Here is a 17,848-nt window from a genome sequence, read left to right as displayed (position 1 = left end):
AAATCCAACTAAAAAAAAAAAACCCAACCCCGACCTCCCAAAACAACCACCGTGAAACGGGGCGGGAGGGCGAGTCTGGCTTCCCGGAGCCGCTGCTCCGCTCCAGCCCGTGAGTTTATGAATTAAGGGCGTATTTAGCTAACGTGGTGCACACAAACACTTTAATTGCTCGGGAAGCAAAGACACGATGCGATAATTAAAAACAAAGCCAAAGGTGTGTAACATGTCACTTGTAAAGAAAGCCACCGTGAGGTTGTGGGGGGGTTTTCGGTGGTTTTTTTTTTTTTGCTTTGGAACAAAGACAAATGCAGACAAGCGCAAACTCAGTCAATGCCTGAATGGTAGGAACTGTTTAACCATGAGGACAAGACCAAGTACCAGGATCCCTCTAACCTTCACCACCCAAAATGGTGAGAGATTTTGCAAGCTAAACGCACCGTACGATTGCAAACGGGGAGGGAAAAAAAGAGTCATGTCGCTTGGCGTGCTTTGCTATCAGTGCTGTTTGAAACACCCTGAGGTACCAAAGTACTCGAGTGTTTCGGTATCTTGACGCTTATTTTCAGATAGACTCCAAGAATCTGTGTTCCTGAAGTCCGTCATCCTCGAACGTAGCCAGACCAGCAAACTCCATCGACTCCGAATACCTTTTATAGAGTCAAATTGGGGGTTTTTTTGGGATGAAGGAGTTCTCTAAGGGCGTTAATCTTGTACCTTTCCTGATTGTGCCGTGCCTGCGCCTGCCTCGTCTGCCGTGGTTTTCGTCCCCGCTGTCTTTCCCGGGAGGAGAAGCAATCCTGTGGTCGGTGTCAATGCAAAGCGTGGTCCCAGGAGAAGATACTGTATCGCTCAGAGCTGTGCCTGGATCGAGAGCCTTATCATCTCCTCCTAAAACAGTTTTTAACCTTAAAGCGAGTTTGTGGCTGACGCCTGGCGTAGAGACTTCAGAGGTGAACCGTTTCCACCAGGTTCTCGTGGGGTCTGCGTGGCCTTTGAACGCTGGCGGGCGGGGAAGGGAGGGTACGTGACTATACTTCTGTGATCTTATAAAAAACTGAGGAGCTGCGTATCGCAAGATGCTTTTCCTCACTATGAGATGGAAGGAGTCGGCTAATAACGGCGTCTATCGGAAAAACCCGAACCTCTCTGCATCTAGGGCTTTTTTTTTTCCGGTCTCTAACAAATCGGGTCCTCTGCCCCGGCCCGGGTAAAACCCCTCTGAGACCACGCAGTTCAGGTCCTGCTGGCACACGTCAAATGAGGCGAGCGAGTTTTTTTCAGCACGCGTGCTCGGTGCCCAAACCGCACCGCTTCTGAAGCCAGCGTGAACTTCAGCATGAGCTTCAGCCAGGCTTGTGTGCCGCGCCGCTCCCCACCAGGCAGCTCCGCTTGCCAAGACCGCCCAGAAGAAGGTCGCACCTCCGCGGGGACCGAGTCGGACGACAACCCGCTGCTCTTCTACGTTGACAGCCTGATTTTAGCTGAACCACCTGCTGCTGCTGCCTAGTGTTCCAGCGTGCCAGGTAAGGATGTGCTTAGATCAGTCATCTCCCCATACAACAGGGAGAAGGTCCTTCCTCAGGTCTTCATTACCGTTACAAGAAAAACATCCATGCAGGAGCCAAGAACAGAGGAATCATAATTACGAACAAAGCTGAGGTCGCCGGGGAGAGGAGAACCGCTACTTGCGATTAAACTCGCTTTTAAACCCGTACGAGGGTGCGTATCGCATTTGTGTGGTGGTTCTAATGCAGGGCTAGTGATTTGGTTTGGATAGGACCTACAAGACCTTTCTCGGTGCCAAGTCCCATGCCAAAAGAAGGTTGTGATGCTAGAAGGTGAAAATGCGTCGGTGGAAATGAAGTAACTGCTTGCTGTGTGGCTGGGTTTAAATCTGGTCTTCAGAGAGTAAGGCAGCCACTTCTGGCTCCTGCTCCCTACCAAGAGGGCGCGAATACTGCGCTCCCGGTCTAGGAATCCTTAAAGCGTTTCCCCAGCCTGTCTTCTAAATTAACAGAGAAACTCGGAATTTCAAGAATTCCCCCCGCCACCTCACCAAAATCAATCCCCAGAGAAACAACCGACATGAACCTTTTGCGGTCTCAAATTCTCGCACGCGATTCGGACCCGACGTCTCGCGAGCCGGGTGCGGAAAGGCGGTCTCCGAAAGCCCACTGTTTGGGAATAAGCGGGAGCTGCAGATGCTCAGCACCTTTGTAATGCGGGGGCTCGGGAGTTCCAGAGCGTGAACGCGGGTTTAGGAGTCTCCGCAGCAAAGCCAGCAAGGTGGGAGACCACCAGCCATCCGCAGCGCTACCCCAACGCTGAAGATGACGGTACGGTTTTGAAAGCTGCGCTAGGTCAGTGGCAAGTGCTTCTGAAAAGGTTAAGAATCAAAGATTTGGGCTTTCTAGCCTAGAAAACACAGAACAGCGAGGACTTGGGACTAATGGGGTCTTTTTTGAATGTGTCTGCAGACTAAACAGGAGTGGCTTCCAACAGACAGAGAAAGCTTACTGATCAAATGAAGTATTTTCTCAACCAACGCTGGAAAGAGACGACAAAAGCTTTTAACGAGGCAAACGGGAAGGAAAGCTGGTCTCAGACCCCTTTGTGCCGTACCCGACTGCAGCGTGTGGTACGCAAATGTTCGCGCTCCTTACACCGAAATAAGGAAACAAAAATATTCAGCTACATTGTACAAAATTCTCTTTTTTATATATATATATATATATATACACACACACACACAAAACCCCATATCTAACAGATTTACCATACTGAATTTTAAAAAGTTGCTCGTAGAAAGGTGTTGGATTTTTTTCTCTCTCTGCTTGCTTTAGGCAGTGCTGTTGCTTAGAAGTTGACACCAGGCACCATATTTTTGAAAGCAAACCAAGGCAGCGAGGAGCAGTAAAGGACTTAGAGCTTTTTTTCCCCCCAGGCGTCAAGCCGCGAGGGCCCCGCCACGCGCTGGGGACCGAGGGTCAGCGACGGAGAGAACTGATGGTTTCCCATCCAGCTCTGCTTAAGGTGGGCGATATTTTGCTTCGTGTTGTTCCCTCTCCCTTAGAAAACACCCTACCGTCAGCTTCCATCGGGCTCGAAAGGAAATCGGCGTCGCCACCAGGACGATGCGCACGTTCGCCGAAAGGAACCTCGTCCTGCGCACGAGGCCGAGGGCCGCCCGCTCCCCGCGCCCTGGCGCCTGAGAGCGGAGAACCGCTACGGAGAGCGGCGTTTCTGCTCGGCTGGCAAAAAAGCGCGGTCTCCTTACTGCTCCTGCCGGGAAGGGAAAAAAAAAAGCACAAGAGAAGGAAAACAGGGAGGGAACCAGACACGTGAAAGGTGGGTAAACATGTCCCCCGGTTATGTGCATCGACTGAAACATAAACAAGACTCGTTTTTTTTTAAAATCCAGAGGTTTTGTGCACCGGCTGTTAAAATAACTTTTTTTTTTTTTTTTTAAAAATCGTGCAGCGTAATGGACGTTCGGAAGTGCGTTTCGCAGCAGAGAAAATCCAGTTAAACACCTTCCCGCAACAGAACACTTCAGTCGATTGGAAACCAAAGGAGAGTCAAACGTAAGCGCTTTACAATGTTTGCCAGGGTTTGGTTTGTTTTGTTTTGGTTTTGGTTTTTTTCCATCCCCGTCCTCTCCCACCCCGATATTACAAAAGATTGTTGTTGGGTTTTATTTTTATTAATAAACGGGCTCCTCTGCAGTTCATATACAATCGTAGGTGAATTTTAAATTCCATTTTATACAAACATCTCAAAAAATATTGGGAGTGAAGTATGGTAGGAAATATTGCTCACGTTGCTAGTTAACACGCGTGTAGGAAAAGGAGGAGACGGGTTTGTTAGTGCACACCTCCAGAGCAGAGCACCCCCCCTTCCGAAAAAGATACAGTAGCTGATGACAGAAAGGTAATGTCCACAAAATTAAGTTTTTCATGCTATTCTACTTTCCAGTACTATACTCTCAAATCGCTTCCGCAGTTTATCCGTGATGGCTAGGTGTCGAACGCTGAGGTATATTAAAAAAAGAGATACCTGCACCTAGAGGAAAATCTGTCTTTAGAAAGGGCTTTTTTCTTTTTTTCTTTTTCTTTTTTTTTTCCTGGTGCTGCACAAAGCACTTGCTCTACAGGAATTTCACCCAGCTACGCTCGCTTCCAATTTATAGTAGGCAAAAGATGACGCCTCTATTTTTTAGGCACTTCTTTCAAAAGGGAGTTGTCGTTTCGTTAAACCGATTTTTGCGTTCTGTCCCACACCACCCGCCCCGTCCCCCAACAGGAGTCAGGGAATACTTTCTACTCCAGGACCAATTGTTTGGGCTTTTTCCCCCCCCGCCATGGATAATTTCCTATGTATAAAACGACAAAGGAAATGTTTAATTAAAGAGGAACAGCCTGACTTAGCAGTTTTGCAAGACAGAAGATGGCTCCTTAGTATTTAAAACTAATCTCACAATTTAAATTTGACTTTGTTTAAGTATACGAATGAGACATAAATATAGGCTATCAATCTGCTTAAAAATTTCATTCACATAATGGAAAATTTTTTCATTTATTAAAAATATCACATTTTGAGACTAGAAACAGTAAAGTGCATGAAAAGTTTAAAATATAAATTCAAGAAAATCTTATAGCAGCAAAAAAGCAGAATAAAGAAAAACTTAAAAACACAGACACAACCTTTTCCTATCACTGTGCCTTTTTTTTTTTTTTTTTTAAACATTAAGCAGCCAACCAATTTTTCAGAAAATTGCATTATGTTTAATGCCTCTTGAGGCACAAGGTTTTGAACTGGCCACCTAGAGCATAAAAAGGAAAAAAAAAAAAAAAAATTTTCCAACACATCCGAAGAGCATTAACAGTTGGGAATGAACCAGCAGCTTTTTTAATTCAACCCTGACTGACAACAGAAAGGAAAGATTATTGAAAAAGCGTGACGGTTATTTGGCAACTAGGGTCAGGAAAAATAATCCAAGGAATGATTACGGCTACCGCTCGCTCCCCCGGTGAAAAAAACATGCCGACAGCGACTCCGCGTGCCCTTCGGAGACGGAAGTCGGATCACTTCCAGCGGCTTTTTCCTGTACCCTACGCTTAAGCGTTTAAGCCCAAGTTTCCCATCTTTGCAACCAAACTTTGGCAAAGGGAACCTAGGACGGACTGGCGACTTCTCTACTCACCCGGAACCCGAACGCTTGCAACGGCTCCCGTCGGGTGCAATTTCTTACCCTTTCTAAGTCCCGCTCCCAAAAACCTGTGCTGCTGAACGGCGCGTCGCCCAGGCTGGCCGGAGCAGAGAGGCAGCTGTGTTTCACGGAGGTCCTTCGGATCCCTGTGTATCTCGCCCAGAAAGGACCGAGTTCTTCAGAGCTCCGAAAAAAAGTCCCCGTGGCGTCCGCCGAGCAAGCGGTCGATACGCAGCATTACACGCTCGCCTGCGCGCTCTTGTGAGACGTAGCTTCGCTGGAAGTTTCGTTGTCAATGAGGCTACATCAGGACAATTTAGACCTCAAATTTTATCACAGATATTAAGCCATCTTTGGTTTTCTAATATTAGTCAGACAAGGGGCAGGGCCACACTGCTGATCATTTATAGCCAGGTATTAATTAAGTGCTTCGCTAATGTGCAAAATTTATTTTGGATGCAGAGCTCAGTCTCCGTTTTGGGTTCAAACAAACAGTATTCCTAATATTCCTCCTACATAACAAGAATTTCTATTTTTGTTTTTCTTTCTCCTAAAAGGTTGGCTCATTTCGCCACGTTCTGGAAAAAAGCATTACCTTGAAATAAGGTAATAAGCATTACGTTAATAAGCAAGTTTTTAATCTCATTTGTCCATTTATAAGTGCAGCTTCCTACCGAAAAGAAAAAGCTTGCCATTTAAAACAAGAAAAAAATTAAATTAAAAACCTGGAAAGGGAATAATACTTTGGTTCCAGCCCTAGTGCCAAATGATACCAATATGCACCAAAATGTGCAAAATCTCATATCAAACACATAAGGAAAGGAGCTTGAAGAAGCAGCTTAAGGTTGGCCATACTTCACTCCTATATACTTTGATTTACAACTGTACAGGTCCGTAACAACAGGTCCTTGCCCTCAAAGGGGCAGGGCTCCACTACCTCCTGTTAGGCAAGTGCACACCGTTGACAAGAGGCAGGAGCGGAGGATGGAGTTCGAGTTGTGTTAACAGTGAGAAGTGGTCTGAAGGGATGTGAGGGTGTGGACACCCAGTGATGTTGTTGTCAACCAGCCACTGAGGGTCCAAAGGCCCCAGGACACCAAGCACGTTCATGTGAGTGTTGGAATAGAAAATGTAGTCAATCACACCCTAGGGAGAAAGAGAAACACGACAGTGAGAACAGACCTCGCTTCTGGCAACCTGAACTCGACTGCTTTCTGGCTGCAATGGAAGAGGCACAGCGCTGGAATTAGGGTAAGAAACGCGCGTGGCGTTCTGCGTTCAAAGCGCTGCATCCGTTCTCATTAAGTCACCGGCCAGAGCCAGGTCGGAAGCTTAAAAACACCGGCAAATCAAGGGTTTGTCTGCGGTAGGAAAGTGTCCAGCGAGTGTAGGAACCACTGACGAAGCACTTACAGGCACAAAGAGAAAGACAGCCAACGGTCAGAAAATTAAGACAGCGTCCTGGGGAGACCAGGTCAACGTCTGCCATTTCAGAAAAATCGCTGCTTACTTTGAAATCAAAAGTGTAATTGGTGTAAGGCATCAAGTTGTTTTCGTAGGCGCTCTTGAGTTGGAAGCCGTGCGTAATTCTTCCTTCAGAAGCCCCGTTTTTTCCATTGCCACTGAAGTTCATGAGACACTCGTTGTAACGCAACTCCTTGAAGTCCTTGTGGTTGTCAGCTACTATGCCGTTGCTTAAGTATTCCACTACACCTGTTTGCAAAGGAAAGGATTCAGGGAGTCGCTTTAAAACACGGCGTTCAGGGAGCGCTGGCCTCGGAGTTAAAAACCAAAACAGCGAGACGACACCCCACGAGATCAGAAAAGAGCTTTCCGTCTAAGGGGAAACCTACACAGCAGCTGTCTCGTCCACGTCTGAGCCGTACGCACCTTTCTGACACGCAGCCAGGGAGCTGAGGCTCCCCGGAGGTCTTGACACCATTTTTTCAGGATTACAGTGAACCGACCCATAGTACCTGTCCTGTAGTAAGCATGTGAGGGGGTGCTAGAGAGGCAGCTTTCGTACGTATACCCGATATTACAGCATCAAACGTTGTAATGACTAAAGCAAACCGGTCTCCTCAGAGAGTTTTCACGTTCCATCACAAACTCACGTCTTTCCTACGTATTATTGCTGCTCAGGGCACGGGTATTTATTTAACGATTTGTTCAAGACCTATTTGTGCTTTCCTACATCGTCGTAGGCGCAACCAACGTACAACTGATCAGGAAAAGCAGTCTACTCGACCTGAGAACTTGCATTCTCTTCGGCCCGGTTTCGAGAGACAGCTGTTAGCAAAAAGTTTTCATCCACACTTACCCAGGGAAGCAAAAACTGCCCCATCGCCCTCAGAGGAAAAGAGGATTCAGACGTTCTAAAAAGGTAAGTGAAAAATTAAGCCAAAACCAGCGTTACCTGAATCGGGCAATGAGTTGAGATCCGCACACAGCACCAGAGGGATAGAGTTAGGATCTGCTGTTGGGCTACCGGGCCTGCTTGAGGCTTTCTCGAGGATATTTTTCAGTTCCGAGACAAACATCATAGTCTGAATGAGCTTCACGTCCGAGTATTCGGGGTCCCAGTGCATGTGGGCGTTGGCCACAATAAGCAGCTGTTTGTCCACATGAAGTGATTTCATACCTAGATAAACAAAGACGTTTTTATCAGTGAAAGGCAGATTGCGTGAATGCAGCAGATTCCCCCCGCCAACACTCAGGGTCTAGCTACTAAAGGCTCCAACTCAGACACACCAGCAGATGGATGTACTTTTGTTGCTTGGAAAAAAGGCATTACCTCAGCCACTATTCCTTTCTAAATTAGCAGCATTTACATAATATTGCGTGACTAAATCTCTCCAACATAGGAAAGAAACAGCCAGCATAATCTGATACCATTATAATTGCATTCCCTCTCTACTGCTCCGGTGATCATCACTTGACCCTGTACCACTATTCAATATTTAAGGCACAAGGCAGTTTCCTGACTCTTAGCTGCCACGGTACGGCAAATTGTCCCCTCGGGAAAAACTCCAACCTGCTTAAACGAATGCAGCGTGAACCTGTTTGCTGCAAAACGCTGTAGCTGCTTTTACCATCTATCTGAGAAACAGTACTCTGAAAGATGGGGCATAAAGTCGCAGGCAGCTCCTTCCCGTCCAGCGATTTAGACATTCTGCTCCTTTGAAGGGTACAGCGGCAACAAGCGATCAAAAAACCGGGCACGCAGACGGGGCAGGGTGGCAACTTTACGTACGTTGAAATTGTCTACTGCATCTGATCAAACTTAACGAACGTGTGACAGTCAGTCGGTCAAGTGGCATGAAAAGATCCCTGATAACCTCATTCTTCCACATCACAACATTAGCACTGTCATATAATCCCTGGGGGAGGATGGAGGGATTCAATCAAGGGGGAAGAAAAAGAGAGTTGAAAATAGAAGTTGAGCATTACCGACAACTATTGGTAAGGGCGTATCCGTGCAAACACGCTGATCTTGGAAGAGCTTAATTCTTCAAATAGAATTCAACAGAATAAGTAGACAGGGGCAAAAGCTTGTAAGGAGAAAGCTAAATGCTGGGCATCTGGCTGCGAGTGCAACCAGACCAGGAAATCATGTCATCTGTGCCCTGTCTTAGCCACCGATGGGCTACTGTTTTCTCAGGTTAACAGAGTGAACAGCGTTTGCTCACCCGCCGAGTCGCTGGTTACCCCCACCAATGGCAATAATACTCTAGAGAGACCTATTACCTAAAGAATAACTCACGCCTTCACGTGGAGCTGAGTAATCAAGGAGAGAACGACGGTCGTACTCACTTGCTCCAAATAACTCCTTGTGCACCTCTAACACCACGGCAACTCCGATGTTGTCCTTTGTCATCACTCTGTTTAACATAGCTTCTGAACCTTCGGAGTTAGCCATCGCCACTTGGTTGAACTCCACTGTATGCTTCTGCACCAGCGTAAATCTGGTGAAACAGAGAGAATCGCACGTCAACGCGTGTGACCTACAGCTACGTGAAAAGACGCGGTTTCTATCGGCACTCCGGTCTACCACGTCCAAGGAGAGAGCCTGCAGGACAGGGTGAGGCACGTTTCTTTCGTCCTCTCGTTTTATAAAGTAAAAACAGTTCTAAGAAATATTTCCCCAGTCAGGGTAGAGCTCTCGGTCTGGCAAGTGAGATGGTCTCACGGGAGATGAGATACCTGGGGTTTAGGAAGCGTTTACTTGTTTCGGCGTAGCACTCTGAGAGGACTATTCAGAGCAACGCTCAGAGGTTATCGCACCTCCTCAGGAGTGTTCTAGACAAAAAATTAAGATGAGATGGTAATTAAAGGCTTGCCTTTTACTTTGGGCGAATGCATTATTAAAAACCAGCTTCTTTCAAACCACTAGCTACCTCCATTAGTTTTGTGAAATTGTTTTTTCATTCCTTTCCAGCCTTAGGATGCCTGAAAATGCCTGGCTTCAGGACAAACTGAAGGCTACCTATTGAACGGTGGGGTTTTTTTTGTTTTGTGCTCTAAGAAAATTTAAAAAGAATATCATTAGTCTTCTGTTTTTACCTGTGAGAGCCACAGCGTAATAACAAGTTCTGTATATATCCTTGTTAGTATCAAGGTTTGAAAACCGTCAGTTGTGTGTTTTCACAGACTTGCTCTATTTAAAACCAGCCCCGTTGTTTTTATACATGGTCTGAAGGGCGTATTTTTGTTTCTGGAATCAGTGAAAACTCCGGAAGGGACCTAAGGCTTTGCGAAACTCCCATTCTAATTACTGAGAATGGTTCGGAGGGACTATTCAGAGGGATACTTGGCACGGTACAGCCCGTGAGCAGTGTACACGGAGGAGAAGTGTGAATGCCAGCACCTCTCCTCCCCTCCAAATAGTTTGATGCTTTAGTGTAGCAGAACTTTTTGGATCGGGTATTCAGTAACATAATGTTTTGATTAGTAAAAGCAGAGAATATTCTGTGATCCTTTGGCAGCAATACATCTTTTAACACCTGAAGGTTAAGCCAGCACAGCTTACAGATCTTTAAAGATTAATCTTAGAGGGGTGAAACTTTTGTCAAGCAAGGCAAAAGTTTGTAAAGAAGGCGAGGTATTTATCAGATCAGCCAAAAAGTGTGTGCGTGAAGCACTAAAATTTTTAATCATACTAGCTCTCCTGCAACTTCGGCGTTTCTGAAGAGATATCTTTGCCCATAGTCCGAAAGGAATGGAAGGACCCTCTTGCAAATAGAGCGGCCAAAGGGAAGGAAGGATCGTTCTTTGTAGTGATCGTTATCTTTTGTTTTATAGCAGCAGTACTTTGGTTACTACGTACCCTCAGAGAGGAAAGCTTTCAGACCTAAATCAAGCTGGTTTTAATGTAGTTTTAAAAAGCTGCTTCTGCCCCTTACTTTTCAGTTTTGAAGAATATTGCACAGCCATCCACATGCTTCTTCTCCTGCTCCGACATGATTTTGGCACGTGACTTTGGAGAAAAGAATCCATCGTATCCTCGTTCTTTCAAGGCTGGCAGAAAAAGGGTGAAGTATTGCTCTGTTTCCACTTCCTGGAATTGAACACAAACACCTTAGGCTAACAAAGTCACGTCAACCCTTCCTATCGCTGTACAGCAACTTGGGCCTGCCTTGGCTTGCAGTCAGCAGCTCTCACCGAAGCGAAAGGCTTCTGTTTGCATTGCACACATCATGTCACTTCCTAGATTAACGGCCTGCTGGAAACAGATTTGCATTCCTGAATATCCTGGAATCCCCCCAAAAGAGAAAGTGACAGGTGCATTTTGAATAGCAATAGATTACACCTGATATTTTTGACATCTGAATGCGGATACCGTCCTAGGTGAAAACTTCTGAGAGGCCGAGAAATACCCAGCAGCAATTAATATTTAATCTGGAGAGCTCTTTCGCACAAGGGTCTCTCGCTGTTCTGTAACAATATATTTTTTTTGTAGTGACATTTGGTCTCCAAGAGGATTTCAGAGGTTGATCTCTTGAGGTTTTCAGACCAAGGTAACTACTCTCTTCTTGTGTGAGGCTTTTTCTTGCCAGAACTCGCCTAAAAAACTAAAGATCAGTTGAAAGGCAGAAGTGTTCAACTGTTCTAAACGTCGGCAATCGATTTCTAGTAACGCGGCAGGATACGCGTACCAATGACAGTCGATATTTGACTTTGAGAGGCCCTTTGTTTGCCAATGAGAGTATTTTTGAGACTTTAACTTCTGTACCTAGCCGGAACGGACTAGGTGTAGTGGCATTTGGGCTTATAGCGTCCTACGTTCTCCCCTTCTGCAGAAAACCCCGTACACTCAGAGGGAGGATATTTAGGATGCTCATCTGAGGGGGGAAAGACCCAGATCTTGCAATGCAAATAACCGACTAATTTAGCTGATTTTATCTCACTTACTTTGTCTCATTCCATAAAACACAAGCCAATGCGTAAACAAGGAGCTGCGAACACAGCTTGTACTGGTAAGCCCCAGAACGCGTTGGCAAGCAGGCGAATGCGGTGTTTTCAGGGGAGCATTTCATTCTGAAGGTGGAAGCTAATGTTTTCTCTTTCGGATGAAAACTACAGTTATCTTCCACTTACCTGAAGGCTAATGATATCTGCATCACAGTTGACGATTTCTTCCATGATTCCCTTTTTTCTATACTCCCAGTTGAGCGCCCAAGACGGGCAGTAGCCGTAGAGCTGCCGGGTGGCATATTTATCACACAAGACATTGTAACACATAACTGTGAATGAAGCTGGAAGGAAGGAAGGAAAGGGAAAGGTTATCGCCCTCTGAAGATTACAAATGCTGAACTTATTCAGGCCGAAATACTGAATCGTACACGGTCTCTTCTGGAGGGCCTACCGAACGCAAGTCAGTGGGCTTCTTCCACTGAGCGTTTCATGAGCGGGAGTAAAAAAGGCCCTGCTGAGCCAGCAGTTACCACGTAAGGCTAAACTCTTCCTGTAAAAAAATCAGCCTTACTACGAAAACGAGAGGGCGTCACGTGCGTCACAGAGCAATGCAATCCCATTTTGTGGTCAATTCTTTATTACCTTTGGGGATGGGGGAGGTCTAGGGGTCAGCAACAATTAGGAGCAGCCTCTCTCTGTGCTGAGGAGAGGGAAAGGAGCCGCCATTCCAGTGGTGGAGTCAAGCCCCAGTATTTATTGCACGAGGTGCCTTGATACAGCAACTTCAGGCTTAAGTCAGCTGTACAGTTCTAAAGCAAAAGCAAAACCAAGCTGCTAAAGAAGCTGTTACTGCGCCACGATACCACAGCATCAGAGCGAAACGCTGCTTCAGAACACTTCGTTTTTAAGCAGTCTGATTCCAAAACATTTGTACAAGTTTCCTAGCACCCATACGACGTTTCTAAGTTAGATCAAGTCGTACCTGCGTCTGTCAAGTCTAAGGCGGGAAGAGAGGTCTGGGTGAGGGCAGGGAATGAAGTCATAAATTAGCAAGTCCCTAATACATTATTTGGTCACATTTGGGGGGAAAAAAAACAGGAGAAGAGAGAAGTCAGCATGCCGCTCATCCGATCATTCACCTTGAAACACGCTTCTTTCACAGACAAACTTCTCAACTCCTTTAGATTTTACACCAAGAAAGAGATATAGGTAAATGCAACATCCTAGCACCACGCCACTGGAAAAGACTGCTCATATTTGCAGGGAAAGAAGTGAGGTTTTGCCACGAGGCTGCCCCACAGCTGTATTTTTTATACTTGTAGTCAAAGACGACTTCCTCTGTTCGGTTGTTTCAATTTTTTAACAACCAATTGGCTTGCAACAGTTTCTACCGTGAAATATTCCACGGCTCACTTGCCTAATGCTACGCTTTCTAATTTTTCTGTTAGAAAGCTAATGCTTTCTAATAACGGAAAATGCCAAAAGTCCTTAAAACTCCACTGAGAGACTGATTTGTAAGGGAATTCGAAACAGAAATCCAGAAGTTAACATTGTGGTGGCTTACAGGGCTTTTGGCATTTTCCGTTTCTTCCTGGTTTTTTTCTGGTTTGCTGTTCTTTAATATTAAAAAAACGACTGATGATCTTAACCGCAACATGAGCCTGCCCTACCACACGACCGCGTTAAGTTTTGAAGACTCGCCGTCTTCAGGTCTGTAAAAAGAAACAGTACGGAGGACTGCCACATTATTCTTTCTGGTTATTAATCCGATCTTCTGCAACAACAATATTAGCGGTTTTTATTCTTTATACAAGCTCACGGATGCTTTCTGAGGGCTATATTCAGGGTGCGCAGGGGAAGAAGAGCCGGGAGATTGGGACAGCCTGAAGAAATGCTGCCTCTTGCACTTTACCAAAAGCAACAATAGAGGGCATTAAACTAACTTCAGTACCAAGCACTCCACGGCTTTACTTGCAGATAGGAACTTCTCAAGGTCCCACTTTAGACAGCCTGGGTGTGGACACGGTATTTGTATACAGTTATTTTAGAGTTATTATTATTTCTGAGAGATGAGTCTTTTTAAAAAAAGCTCTTTTGCTCGGGCATCAGTGGCTGGAACAGTTACGAAAAAGCCTAACATGGAAAAGAAATGACCGGCATCCCATTCAAATTACAGAAATGATGTTTATAGCATAGCCATATGGTAATTGTTTTAGTACAAATGAACATAAATTGCTATTTGCAATGTGATCCGTGCAAGCTAGAAGACTTCTCTGAAAATAAAGCTAAAAAAAAGTTTTTCAGCGCATCGTTGTGTGAACGTGGGGAAAAGAACCGCAGATTTACCTGAGGGCAGAATTTGGTCTCGTTCTTTTAAAGTAATCCATGGCCTTGGAGGCAGCTGCTCTGGATGAACTAAAAAACACGTAAAACAGCGATTAATTCAGCATTTATATTTGTAAGTTCCAATTGCTAAGTTAAAATGATGACTGAACAATAATGTTCCATGCTGGACTTTGCATCCCCAACTCCCTTTTTACGCTCCAGGGGAGGCAAAAATAATTTCAACGGCTAGCTATAGTAACAGCAGATTTGTCAGACAAAAGATTCACGACTGTTTTTGTCTCTTGCTTTCAAATCTAGAAGCGCCACCGAAATAGTCCTGCACCTTGAACATAGGGCTGAAGAAGGAGGGGTGAATCCCGTAGTCGTTCTGACACGCTACACTCCCCTTCTCCAAGAGCCTCGTTCCTGCTGTGTTTTAACTTAATAGACATCAAGTGGTAAAACCGAAAGCTCAGTTACAGAACCACGAAGCGGGATTTAAGTCAGGTATCGGATATTCTTAATCACTTTGGTATTTCTAGATCTAAGTTTGACATTCGGCTTGCATTTGGATTATAACTTCTAGTGGAAAGTATCAAAATGGCCTGAGCAAGGAAGACCTTGCACTTTGTCGGTAATCGAAGGGTATCAAACAGAACAGCGGGAGCAACTGCCTCTAACACGGTAACACGGGAAAAGCTTAGACAATATATGTCAACCTCTTCCACCGTGTGCAAGTGTGCGTTTGTGTGTACGACTGGAACCGCTCGACAAAAACACAAAAGCAGATAGAAAATACTCTCCCTTCAGCGGTTCGCATTCCTGTTTTAGCAGCAAATGCTGTGAGAAATGCATGCTTTTAAACCACTTCTGTCAATCAGAGTTGTAGGGCTGTCACCTGCTAGATTGTCAAGCATGTAGTTCAGTAGCTTTCGAGTTCCGTCCGGATCCTGGTAGAGGCTGAGAATATCTTGTGATAAAGGATTGCCTGCCAACAGCATAAAACAACAACCGGGTGATTAGCTGCCTGACTTTCTTGAGGCTTTCTGACCAAAGAAAATCTCCCATAATGAGAACAGACAAATTGACCCGGGAGATAGTTAGGTTGCTTAACTTGGAACCATAGACTACCACGGTAACAGATGCTACAGCAAGAGCCGGCACACATAGACTTTCTTTCTTTGACTCACCTCAATCAATAGTACAGTAAGTTAAAGGCTTTATTTACTTATCTACAGATTTGAAATAGGTTCATAAGGAAGTTTAATACCATTAAAAAAGAAAAGCCTTGTTTTACAAACTGGCCGGTCATTTTTGCTACAAGCTTAATATCTTAATATCTCAAGTAAACTGTTGAGGTAGTACAAAAAGCCTTTGAGCCCAGCCCCCTCAGTAATTCAAGAGTACTCATAGGAATATTTCACTGTGAAGAACTCGCTCACCTTTCAAACCTAGGGTTTGTAGCTGGAAGAGCCGTCCAAGTTCATAAGGCAAAACCCGTAACAGATTGTTATTTAAAAGCAATTCCCTGCAGCAAATGCAGAAACACTTTTGATGAGTATCACTTCAGAAGAAAACTGTTAAAGCGCTATATGCCGCTCATCTTCAAAGATGACACTTTTCACCCTGAGTTTTTTGTATTGTGGAAAGATATGCCAATCTTCCCGTTTCAAAGCGCGACCAAAATACTTTCATACTCACAAAACCCCCAAACCACAAAATTAAATCGGGGAGAATTTAAACAGCAGGCAATGCCCAAGTCTCAAAGAATGTTTCAGAGCAGAAGACTACATAGCTTACAGACATGCATCTGTAGAGATCAGAGAAGAGTAATAAACCCAGAAGTAATTATTAGAACTGAACATTTGCACCAATCCTGTATTTTTCAGAATTATTCTAAAAACAAGAATGGAAAGCAAAATAAAATTCTCGGTCCCAATCCCAGAATATAGATTTTTTGAAAAGTTACGGAGAATAAATTCTCTCACCTGAGAGATACCATGTTTCCTAGTTCTGCTGGTAAACTTCTGAGTTTGTTGGATGACAGATCCAGGTAAACCAGGTTATGAAGCTTGGCAATATCAGGTGGAATGCGAGTAAGATTATTGTCATTGAGGTGCAGAGCAGTCAAGTGCGTCAGCGACCAAAGCGACGTACTTAAGCTCCGCACTCTACCTAAAAAAGAAAAGCAAAGAACCACCTCCTCAGTCAGGTTTGCACTCTCAAGCCATCAGACACAAACTATGGGGGATGTCAGAATATGGGATTTCCAGTGTGGAAACCCTACCACTTCAGTGGAACGCTCAGTGACACTTGTGGAAGATACCTTCGTGTAGCTCTTCTACGAGCAGACTTTAAATAATTATCTAATCCTTCCCAGTTAAAAAAATAGAGACAGAGGTACAGCTCTAGGGAAGCTGACGTGCTACCCAAAAACTCACGTCCAATCTGAGCTGGTGTTTTAAATCAGCTGGGCTGCATATCAAGCTCGAAGGCAATCTGCTAAGTCAGTTGCTCCTCCGCCCCCAACTCAGAAAAACTGGTTTCACAACAGGATCTCCTATCGGAAAGCGTCTCGTGCTATGTTGGGGTACCGACAGCTCTGCCGAACCAAAATTCAAAACCAAACCCACTCACCCGAGATCTCTAATTCAGCCCAGTGCGACTTCTTCCCATTGGCTACCTCTTCCGCTGACATGATGGTGTAAATTCTGCGAGGATCTGGAGGATCATATTTTTCCTTTGGCATCCCTGTTAGTCTGAAAGAGCATCGCAAGCATTACCGATCTGCCAAGCGACAGCATTTCTTCATTTGTAACCCGCCAGGAGATTACCTTTCCCAATGACACCCCGCAAAAACACACGCCCTGGAGTTCACGTACGATAAATATTATGCTGACGCCAGCCCAACTGCTCCCAGCGCGTGGAGCTAAGCAGGTGCTCAGACCTTTGCCGAATACGGGCCCGTAACGGAAAAGGGCATTTCTTCCTACAAAGTTTGGTTTTCTGCAGTCATCCGCAGCGCTACCTTGTGCTGTCCCGATGCAGGCTTTCCCGGATTTCCTAGTTTATCCCCCAGACCGAAGCGTAACCTACATCATCGCCGAGTTATTTGCCGCGTGCGGAACCCGCAGACAAGACAAGAGGCGAAATCGCAGGGATTGCTCCCTCCTGTAGTTTTTCACAGGGAACCAACGATTGAAGGGAAGGCTATTCTCTTTACTTTTACAGCTTTTTTTATTTTATTATTTTCAGCTTACACAGTCCCCCTTTTGCATTGCACTTACACAACCGCAGTAGGTAGGCGAATTAGCTCTATTTGTCCATTAACTATCTACCCTGTCGGCTTTGTGCTTTTTCATGCTCAGTATCAGTCAAGACCTTTTTACTTCTAACGGCCTAGGAGACATGAAACGAGCTCGGGTAAAATTCTCATTAGCTGTTCTTATGCATACAGGGCTTCAGCCCCGTCCAAAACTTCAGTATCGGATGCACTCCTGTCTGAAGGGTGAGCTTGTCGTGCACACACAAATTCAACCGATCTCATTTGCCAGATTCTTGCCAGAAGAGAGCTCCGATGTCCTGTTCAAAAAACATACCCTTTCCCGATGTCATGGGGGGAAGTTTCCCTCCATACCTCCCCAGACCGTGTGCTGAGAAAGACCGGGGGCGGGAAGAGGGGTTGTTTGGTTTTAAAACACAAGGTTAGCTGAATTTGCTCTTCGCGGGTCTATTCCTGCCGAGACACACACAAGACACAAACCTTGATTTTATACAGATCCAAAGCAGCCGGTCCACAGGATGCATTTTTTCCCTCATACATACGTCTCTACTACAACTGGCTGCAGTAGCTGCGAAGCTCTTAAAACAACTATAACTTGTTCGATTTGCTGAACTGAC

At 45.2% G+C, this 17,848-nt stretch overlaps 1 protein-coding gene across 1 annotated transcript; it reads right to left on the bottom strand.

Annotated features, from left to right (window-relative positions):
* Positions 1-6,142: 6,142 nt before the first annotated feature.
* CNOT6L (CCR4-NOT transcription complex, subunit 6-like) lies at positions 6,143-16,697 on the bottom strand. Its single transcript, XM_010282404.1, has 11 exons — positions 16,586-16,697; positions 15,937-16,123; positions 15,391-15,476; positions 14,847-14,936; positions 13,970-14,038; positions 11,807-11,964; positions 10,612-10,766; positions 9,023-9,174; positions 7,626-7,850; positions 6,720-6,922; positions 6,143-6,355 (listed from the first exon to the last, which is right to left on the bottom strand). The coding sequence occupies exons 1-11, from the start codon at positions 16,695-16,697 to the stop codon at positions 6,143-6,145; spliced, it is 1,650 nt and encodes a 549-aa protein (XP_010280706.1).
* Positions 16,698-17,848: the final 1,151 nt, after the last annotated feature.

The sequence above is a fragment of the Phaethon lepturus genome, unplaced genomic scaffold, assembly GCF_000687285.1.
Source record: "Phaethon lepturus isolate BGI_N335 unplaced genomic scaffold, ASM68728v1 scaffold19242, whole genome shotgun sequence".
Classification (NCBI taxonomy): Eukaryota; Metazoa; Chordata; class Aves; order Phaethontiformes; family Phaethontidae; genus Phaethon; species Phaethon lepturus.
The sequence above is the reverse complement of the archived record's forward strand: the minus strand, read 5'-3'. Positions and strand labels throughout refer to the sequence as shown.

Excerpts from the sequence above, each read along its gene's own strand:
- CNOT6L (XM_010282404.1), bottom strand. The coding sequence starts at position 16,697 with ATGCCAAAGGAAAAATATGATCCTCCAGATCCTCGCAGAATTTACACC. Across the intron at positions 10,767-11,806 it reads CAGATATCATTAGCCTTCAG|GAAGTGGAAACAGAGCAATA; the intron begins GTAAGTGGAAGA and ends GTTCAATTCCAG. Across the intron at positions 6,356-6,719 it reads ATTACACTTTTGATTTCAAA|GGTGTGATTGACTACATTTT; the intron begins GTAAGCAGCGAT and ends CTTTCTCCCTAG.